Source organism: Austrofundulus limnaeus, unplaced genomic scaffold, assembly GCF_001266775.1.
Source record: "Austrofundulus limnaeus strain Quisiro unplaced genomic scaffold, Austrofundulus_limnaeus-1.0 Scaffold35, whole genome shotgun sequence".
Classification (NCBI taxonomy): Eukaryota; Metazoa; Chordata; class Actinopteri; order Cyprinodontiformes; family Rivulidae; genus Austrofundulus; species Austrofundulus limnaeus.
In genome coordinates, this window is record NW_013952437.1 from 1,873,442 (window position 1) to 1,883,314 (window position 9,873).

At 40.8% G+C, this 9,873-nt stretch overlaps 1 protein-coding gene across 4 annotated transcripts in view; it reads right to left on the reverse strand.

The window, feature by feature from the left end:
- Positions 1–9,873, reverse strand: part of kcnb1 (potassium voltage-gated channel, Shab-related subfamily, member 1) — a 35,981-nt gene extending 26,108 nt beyond the window's left edge. The window contains exons 1-2 of one of the 4 annotated variants that reach the window (XM_014006213.1): positions 9,341–9,873; positions 6,150–6,796 (exon numbers count right to left, since the gene is read on the reverse strand). In XM_014006213.1, coding sequence (XP_013861667.1) covers positions 6,150–6,752 — 603 coding nt within the window. In that variant the 5' untranslated portion in view covers positions 6,753–6,796; positions 9,341–9,873. Of the gene's footprint in view, positions 1–6,149; positions 6,797–8,597; positions 8,640–9,208; positions 9,312–9,340 lie in introns of those variants that run through there. The other 3 variants (XM_014006214.1, XM_014006215.1, XM_014006217.1) reach the window with 3 other exon arrangements.

Here is a 9,873-nt window from a genome sequence, read left to right on the forward strand (position 1 = left end):
GGGGTGCACTGGTTGGTGGGCCTGGTGGATAGAGCTTCATCAGAGCTAAACAACAAAAGAAATCTGAAGCTCCTATGTTGAACAGTTTCTGAGTTATAAGGGATTTTGCATGTCCTGACACCCCCACTTTGAAAGGAGCCCCCTCCTCAAATATGGGGTCTATTGTAAAACCGTTGGCTGATGTAGTGTAGGTCAGACTCATCTACAGTCCTGCCAAATTTCATGTTGATCGGTGCAGCCGTTTTTATGGTACGGTTTACCAAAATCACTGAAAAAAAATAAAAAAAATAAACAGTACGAAAATAACATTTGACCCCAGGATGGATTCCTGATAAAAATGTCTCATTCCAGCACTGTAACTTAACAATACAGAAACAGTGGAGAGAAGAGAAGAAATAAATCCTACTATTACATCCTTACACTTTTTTAATCTCCTATTTAAATCCAAGGTCACAATCAAGGAGATGTCACCTGATATTTTGTCTCCCACCTGCTTTAACAGGTGTCACAGCTTTAAAGGAGACATAATCCTTCTTTTTCACATTTAAATCATTCAATCAAAGTCTATACAAGTGGAAGTATGCTTTGGTCTGAATTCCTCTTTTTTTTAATTTTACCAACCCCTCTTTCACCCCTTTTCTGATGTGTGTCTCAGATGAACTCGTTTTGAGGCTGTATTTTTGAATCCAAACAAGGCGCTTCACTCCCTGCACCCTCATGTATCTTTGAAGCTGCCAGTTTTACAAATACATGTTCAAGTTTGATTTTGAAAGTTTACAATCGTTTAGTTTTAATTGCAACAAAGAAAAGCTATATCCCGTATCAAAATGTAATCCAGTCTGACAATACCTCTCCTGGTTGATCCAGCTACTGAGGCTCAACCTTGCATTCTGGTGTAGTGTTTTTTATGACCTGCTATACATCATCTGACCAGCTGTGACTGCACACCTGACACAAGCAGTGATTAATTCTCTTCTGGTCGCTTTGTGCCGTAGATTGTGCTGCAGACGGATTTATGAATATAGCCAAACCACGTTCATATGTCATCTTCAGTGTGACATGAGAGGGGCATGATTAGAATTTGTCGCCTGCCATCCCATGCACACCAAAAGAGCAAGGAATTGCTAATTCTCCAAAAAGAACATAAATGACAGCAATGTTCCACGTTTAGTTTAAAGCCCGACGTAACGAGTAGCTCCAAATGTGTCAAATAARCAACAGACAGAAAGTTTCTCCTAGGTATTTCTTAGTATTGAAAGTGTGCTAAAAAGGAAACTTTTCGGATGAGTTGTAAATAGCATTTATTTTTTTTTACTTTTTGTCATCTCGTTGTTGAGAGAAAACATCTAAACTTAAAACGACATTATGCCTTTGCAGCTGCTGGTGGAAAAGGCTTCTCCTGGCGGCAGTCTCATATCGTTAGGCACTGCTATGCCAGCGGTCAGAGACAATCTTATTTTATGGTGACTCAAATCTGATTTGAGCAAGAGACAGACAAAGCAGCTTCCACAGAATGTAAACAGAGGGGTGGGGTGAGGTGGAGGKGGGGGGGTGCTTCAAATTGGTTCCCGAGTCTCCCGGAGAATAATTAATGTGACATTTCCCTGACATTTAGTCAGAGGTTTGGCAGAGGAGCCTGAAGAAGGGAGGGAAGGATGGAAAGATGTGAGTGGGGAGAAAAAGACGGGGCAGAGAGAACATGGGCAGCAGCGCAGGCTTTGTCTCTGAACATCTTGACAAATAGTGTGCCTTCTACACACCTCCTTTTGTCGGCTTTGTACAGACATGAAAGTACAGGAACTAAGCAGAGGCGCAGTTACACACAAACACAYACAAACACGCACGCACACAAATCCACAGAAACATAAATAGACTGATGTTCAATACCCACTTCTTCAGCAATGGTAAAACTTTATTTTTGTTGCTTGGTAACTGTGAGTTTTATGCTCATCTCTGGCGTCCATCTGTTTATGGGCTGTTGCCTTCCCGTCTCTGAACCAGGATAATTGATGAGCCAACACTGACTCTGTGGTTGAAGCTGGACCACTCAACAAACCCACAGTTGCCTGTTAAAAATACCTAAGACAATACATCCACCTCTATTGATGCTTTTAGTAGCTTGGTCTGTGGTTTCATGTTGCTCTTTTAACCCTCAGTGTTAAAAATGAGGCCTCGTGGGTCATTTTGACCCAAAGGCAGCGGGAGGGTTAAGCTAATTAGGAATTGATAAACTCAAGTTTTTGGCGAGGTGGAGGTTGCTCTGTTTATTTATGGCCTCGTCTGCAGGGCAGCATGAAATCAATGCCAAACGGAAACATAATGAGAATCAAGGTTGTTACTAAATGTGACTTGATGGCCTAATAAGAAGAAGACCTATCATCAGCACATAGATAATGAGAGCTGTAGATGTGAACACTATGCACAAGCACTCATAATTGGTCAATGTAAAGGCTTGTGTTTATGCAACTGAAAGTGAAAGTGCAGCTCTTATGAAGCAGGTTTTAATAAAAAGGTTGTGAATCGTTAACATCTTACCTGYTGTAGGTACAGGGTTTTTCAAGTTTTAGTAAGTCAGAGAGATCAACGAATGAACAAATGTACAAATTAAAAATGGAATTACTGTAAAAGTATTTTATGACCTGAAACTAAAATTCTGGATTTATTTATTTTATTTAGGGTAATTAAATTGAATATATTTTATGACTTTTGAAATTTAGAGTTTAATTTGGACAACACTGACAAGCTGATGAATAGTCTGAGCAGAGCCAAAGTGGACTGCTTCCATCTTTAAACAAATATCACAGTAATTCATGCCAATTTTATTTTATAAACCCCTTAGATCGCTGGAACTGCTAAAGCTAGCTGCTGCTGTTTGCTTGTGGTAGTCACCACATACCTTTATGGCAGTGTCTCAATTCAGGGGTTTCAGCCCACATAGGGAGCATTTATCGGCCGCTTATGTCACTGCCCCATGGCTGTCCTAATTCCCAGAATTCATTGCATCATCAGCAAACTAATTAAAAAAAATAAAGACAGTGGAGTCCCCCGTTTTTTTTTACACTGCACTTGGAAGTTTATTATGGACCAAAGAATTTGTTTTTAAAACGAATATTTAGTAACTTAGCTATTCAATTTTTGCTGCAGTAAGATGTTATATAAAATACAATTGCAAGTACTAATAGTGGAGCTAAAGTCAAACTATTAATGTTTTTATGTATTTATGTGTAATATTTTTCAATAATACTGAATATTGGGAAGTTATACCTCCTGTGAAAATATGGGCAAACATTTTCCAGCTAAAGGCATGTAATATAAAATGTATCACCATAATAATGGGGCAGAACATGGTCACTTAAACAAACTCATTTCACAGCCGTTTTATGCAGCCGACACGGACAGGCAACGACCCACGCAGTGTGTGGCCTAGGCCGTGGTCTATATGGACTGCAACCCCTGAWTTGATGTAGGTATCTTCGCAATGGTAAATTGATGGAGATGGAAAATCTCACAAAATACGGCTCACGTGAAACACTACAAAATGTTTGTGATTGAAGTTTTAAATTGGCAGCAATCCATGTTGGTTTTGGTCCTGCTTAAGCTAGCTGTTAGCTCATTAASCTSGTCACGATTTAACTCTATTTCTCTAAACCGAGGCTGTTCAAAAAGCTATCTACAACAGGTAAGACATTAATTGTTCAYATCCTTTCCACACAACCCTTGCCTGAAATAAGCTGAACTTTTCCTCTAAGCGCCCCAAAGTGCTTTTTCATGGATGTCTTGATGAACAGATGAAATCAGAAAGTGAGACATTAATGTATGCTTGACTCAAAGTGGTCTTCTCCCTCTTGCAGGCTACAGTACTTCCTTTAGCTGTAACACAATAAATATTGATTTTGCATCTCTTTGATTCTAGTGAAGAAGACATTTCCCTCACAAATGCACACCTCTCGTTTCAGTTTTGTTTGTGGGATAGACCTGGCAGCTCTCATGAATCCTTGCTGCTATAAGCGCTGCACACAGTTAATTTTCCATTTCCCATACGATGCCGAGTTGCTAGCCAGAATGAGGCACAGCGCTCCTCTTAAAACAGCGCTGGAAACAATGTGTGCTTTGATACCCTGTAACTATTCAGCCTTGAAGAGTGTGATCAAAAGGTTCCTTTTTTCTTCATGTTTAACACGACTGTGGTCTCACAGGTTGCAGCTGCAAAACAGCCCGCTGATAGCCAAACGTATCTTTTACCCTGACTAAGGGTGAGYACAGCTGATAGGAGTCGTCAGATGTGGCTTTCAAAGATAAGGACATAATGTGCTCCAGGGCAAGGCATGCAATTACTCAGCACATGGCTGTCACAAAATGCTGGGACTCRTTCAGTCTTATATTGCCACACAAACACAAGCAAACTCCTTCTTGTTCCACGCTAATGAAGCTTGAGCTGTGTGATCTTCTTTTTTTCTCTTACTGCTGCTTGTACATTATCAAATGTAAGGTACAAGTCAAATTTGCTTCCCGTAAATAAAAAAATGTGACTTTTATATGCACTGACATGTCTGAAGCTCTCAATTATTTCTGACTTCTCTTTGTGCGCACGAAGACGCAATATGAATCGATATCCCAGCCTCCTGCAGAAAAAATAAATCACAGATTTGCTGGGCACGCTGTGATTCACTGTGAGGTTGTCAAACCAAAACAACTGACAGAGTGCAGAAAAATATCTGGGGGAAAAAAAAGAAAAAAAAACTTCAACTACAGCTATTGTACTTGGAGAAAATGTCTGCTAAGTCATATTTAAATGATTTAGTGGTGTGAGTACAGTGCAAACATGAGTATTTGTATACATGTATACGTCTGCGCAAGTCTGTTTTTGTTTGTGTAATATCTGCATGGGAAAGTAAAGAAAGAATGAGCCGTGTTTTAAAAGCAGGCCGATGAGCTGTCAAAGCACCAAATAATAAAGGCTTTACAGGAGACGCAGATAATGACTCTGACGTTACGGTTTGATGAGATTGTTAATTAAGTTGACTAATAGCAGCTAAAATGTGTTATTGTACTAACATAAAGAAAGAAAATAGAATAAGGAACACTAAAAAAAGCAACTTTCATTCGAGTCATAATCCATTTTGTGTAACAATACCACACTGTAAGAATGTGCTTGCAGCTCTAAAAAGACACGGATATCTTCAGGGGTGAAAAACTTTTGTTTTTTCTCTGTAATAAAGCAGCAGTTATCCATCTTTAAACTCCTCATATTCTGACATAAAAAGGCTGTGATTCTCTGCACAGACGTTTTTACAGTAGTGCAAAGATGTAATCCTTAGTAACAATAAAATGAGTCTAGCAGGGTGCTGCRCTGCCGATGTCTTGGTAAGACTGTATTTATGCTGCATTACATCCACGTCTTAGGTCAGACATTTCCAAGCTGCACATTCTAAATTCAGAGCTCAAAATGTTACACAACAGAACAGTAAGACAGGCTGTGCAAAACAAAACAAAAAAATGTTTGTAAGATTAGCTGAGTTTCAGTGAAACTCACCGTGTTTCATCGTAATTTGACAAATACCTTGAAAATAATGTACAATTCTCAGCTCAACTTTATTTATACAATACAGCACTTTTCAAATGTAGCAATTCAAAAGATCTGTTAGTGCTTTAAATGTGCAATATGCTAAATGGCTTGAACTTATATAGCGCCTTATTGAGTCCACATGGACCCCAAGGCACTTTACACTTCAGGCATTCACCTTTTCACACACTGAACAGGGAACGGGGGATCAAACCAGTGACCTTCCAGTTCCAGGACGACTCCATTAACCACTCCGCCACAGCGGCGTCCCACATATGAATGAATAGCAACTACCACACAGCTCTTCAGACTTCTTCAGTCTAAGAGTTTCAGGCAAAATTCAGGCCTGAATTTAGCCTGAAACTCTTAGACTGAAGAAGTCTCTTGGAGGAGAGACGAAACGTTTCATTAGAGAAGAACCCGTCCAGAAGACCTATACAATTTTTTTTTCTTTTTTCAGTGTAGTATTGTCAATCACTGAAAGGGGGATATTTCTGACACAGAATGCTTTCATGTTTCTCTTTATGTTGATCTGTATGTTATTATAATGTAACTTSAGCAACATGTAGATCACACATCAAGTTACCTTTGCTGCGACAGAAGAGCTTGGCTTTTCCAGGAGATCCCAGAGTTTCTTCCGCTTCTCCGCGCAACAAGTGTTGTCGAACTCTTCTCCCTCCCTGTCCTTCAGATTGTCCGCCTCCCGCTTCAGCTCCTCGTTCATCTGCTCCTTCTTCTGGTGGTACCTGGCCTGGCAGCAGGACTCCAGGTAGATCTCGTCGATGCCCCAGTAGTCGAGCTCCTGGCTGAAGGACAGGGCRCACATCTCCTCCATCATGTGCAGTTTGCCCGTGCGGTAGAAGTTGAGGATGGACGTGAACGCCCCCGGATGCCGGTCGAAGAAGTACTCGTTCTCCTCGAGGTTGTAGTCGTCGCAGACCTCCATCAGAGACTCGTGGGAGCTGCACTCTCTCAACTTGCCCAAGCGAGTTCGTGGCAGCCTCTCCAACGTTCGCCACAGGACCTCGTGTGGCAGCCCCCCAACGTTCAGCCGGACCCTGCGGTAACACGATTTGCTGTGGATGATGTCCACCGGTTCCGGCGGCAGCGACGATGTCGACCGGGATCCGGCTTTGTTTAACTCCGAGGACTTTTCCATGATGACTTTGAGTTGAGGAAGCATAAACATCTGGGACTAGAGACTGCAGCTGATCTTATCTTCTGGTTTGGTATCTAAAGGAATCATCAAAAAAACAACAACAAAAGAAATAAAGTATTAGTTCTCATCAACTGTGCCACAATTAAGGAGTCATGTGATTCTGAACTATAATGATTACACTTTGAGGTTTCTTAACTTCCATCAAAGCTTACTTTGAGTTCAAAAGCCTGTTTTTGTGCTTCCAATCCTTTAAATGGAGCTCTTCAAGATGGCAAAATTATTCAATGACTGAACAGCTCTACCCACCACTCTGAAGCGGTTATTTTTCATTCCATTTCTGCTTAATTTCCTGTGCCAGTTCCTGATTAAATTCTCATAGACTGAAACAAATGCATAAATACTGTAAATAAATGAAACAATAATAGGAGATCAGATTAAAAATATATCTTTAAAATGTTTATGCTGGAAATAAGACTAATAACTTCACATTTTATATCAAACTATTTGTTGCTGTTGTTGTTCTTAAGATCAACATGAAACAAATCATTTTTCGTTTCCTGAATCAGCTACAAAGCCTGCATTAACAGGAAGTACAGAGATGACTCACTGTTTAATAGCAATGCAAGAAACAGCATTATGTCCTATTTTGTATGGCCTTAATCCCAACCAATCGRTGAAAAGAATTAGGTTCTATAATACAACTTTATAACCAAAACAGAGTGGCACATGAGGGGCATAAACAGAAATTATTTATCTTCTATTTAAGATGAACAAAACTCTTGCAAATACAGTACCTCAAACTGACTGAGTTATGGCCTTTTTTGGGTGTTTGCAGTGAGCTGTGGCAGACATCTTGAATTAGGTTAATGACAAAATTAACCAGGTGTAGACACGTCTAATAAATACTTCCTGAAAGTTTCATTAAAATCCATCATTGGGCTCATGATAACAGACAACTAACAGACAAACTGGGTTGACTCCTACAGATAATGCTAAAGTTCTAAACAAGTGTTTCACACAATAAGGTAGCACTTGGGATATGTGTTGTGAACAACTCTCAACTGCCAACATTTTAGCTCAATGTCAATAAAACTGCTGAAATATTAGCATTATTTTGCTTTTTAAAGTCAGCTGGCTGTTGTGGTCATCTTGACTTGAGCTGCAGCCCCAAAACCTAATCAGTTGTAGATGTATGTCTAATAATGTTTTCCTGTAAGTTTTTTAAAACTCCATCCAATGTTTCATGAGTTATTTTGCTAACAGACAAAGCGGACTCCACAATAATTAATGGCATTTTTTTAAGTAAAGACTTGCACATTCTATTAACACTGAGAATATACATTAGGGATCCACCTCAGCTACAAGCACATTACATTTTAGGTCAGTTTCTCTGACAGGGACAGAGTAAGAACTATTTTTGTGTTTTTAGCTCTGGTAGCCATCTTGATTCAGGCTAACTCCTAAAGTTAATCCCTTGCAGACAGTGATTACTTTCTGAGACCTTCAGTAAAATCCAACCTCTGGTTCATGAGCTTTGCAGACAAATGAACACAAACACGAACACCATTTCTCTCTAAGTGGCAGGCGATAAGAAATAAAACAGTTGCCTTTAAATTCTCACAAACTGAACTGGATTCAAGTGATTATTCTGAACCAGAGATAAACATGTCCAAACATGGGGTTCCTGAGATGACTCACACTCCCCCCCAAAAAAATCCAGCCTGCAGAGTCATTTTCACTCATGGCTTGAAAACATGAAAACAGCTCAGATGGATTCATCTTTTTTCCTATCCTGAACTTTGTCAAAGTGATCAAATCAAAGCTCTAATTGGGTTGATTTGATTAGAAACAAATCTTAAAGATTATTCATCTTACTTGGATGCAAAGAACCTAGGTAGAGATCTTGGTTTTAAAAGCTTGGTTTTGAATGTTGCAGGGWTTTTTCCCCCCTCTTCCTGCTCTTTGCTCCAGTGACGCCCATGCAGAGCTGTGGGTGGGACGCAAAGTGAGCGCTGTCCAGCCCAGCGGTGCTGAAAACACCAGGAAGTGCTGCTTTTTTTTCTCCTGTCCTCCTGCGGGAGTGAGGCTGGCTGACAGGAAAACATCTTCCCTGCTTTTTAAACCTTTTTTTTATGATGGTGACAGCAGCTGCACACACAGCTGTCTGAGACACACACACAGAGAGCAGAGGCCTGTTGATGTGATCAAAGTTTCTCCTCAAACACAAATAGATCCCACTGTTCTGTCAAGATGCAAAAATCCCTGCAAAAATGAGGATCAACACAATATGTGAATCTGGGCTGATTTGAGAACAGGCTGTTACAGGCTGCGGGGGGAAAAAAACAGAGAAATAAATAATTTGAAGCATCCCTCCCTCCCTTTTCTAAGTCAGAGCTTTGATGAAGCAGCAAAGCAAACATCCCTCCCTCATATGCAAACACAGCAGCTCTAACCCATCTACTCATCTGAAAGTGCAACATTTTTACCCATTAAGTAAATGAATGTTCCATATTGGGTGCAGCTTGGTGGGCTCGTGCTAACAACTGGCAGGCTGGCATTATGAGTCAAAGTCCAGAGATGGAAATAAGCTTAAAAAAAAAACAGAAAAATAAAAATACCGTGGTGGGATGTTGTCATCCTGCTCTGGATCAATTTGCAGCCATGAAACTGAAGAAGAAGAAAAAAAAGCATTTAAAATGAAAAAGGGATTAAAAAAGAAAAAAAACACAGGAGACGTCGATGTTGCCAGGATTTAACCCATCTCCTCCTCCTCTGCCTCCGACATGGCAGAATGTTTTCAGTGCAAGATCTTCAGCTCGATTCAGAGCCCATCCGCCCCGGCTTCCCGCTCCGCATGTCGCGCTTGCCTCTCTCTCCTGCCTGCCTTTTTTATATTTATTTATTTATTTTCCTGTCCGGTAGATCAACAAGTCCGAGCCGGCAGCCTGTTCGGACAGAGTACCTGTGTTTCCAGTCAGCTGTGTGAGGAGGCGCCGCAGCTCCGTGGAGGTGGATCCATGGCAGCTCCGAGCCCCACATCTGCTTAACTCTTTCTGCACCGAGTCCCCCTCCTCTGGAAACACGCTGCTGCTGCTGCTGCTGCTGCTGCTGCTGCTGCTGCTGCTGCTGCTGCTGCTGCAAGAGGAGGACT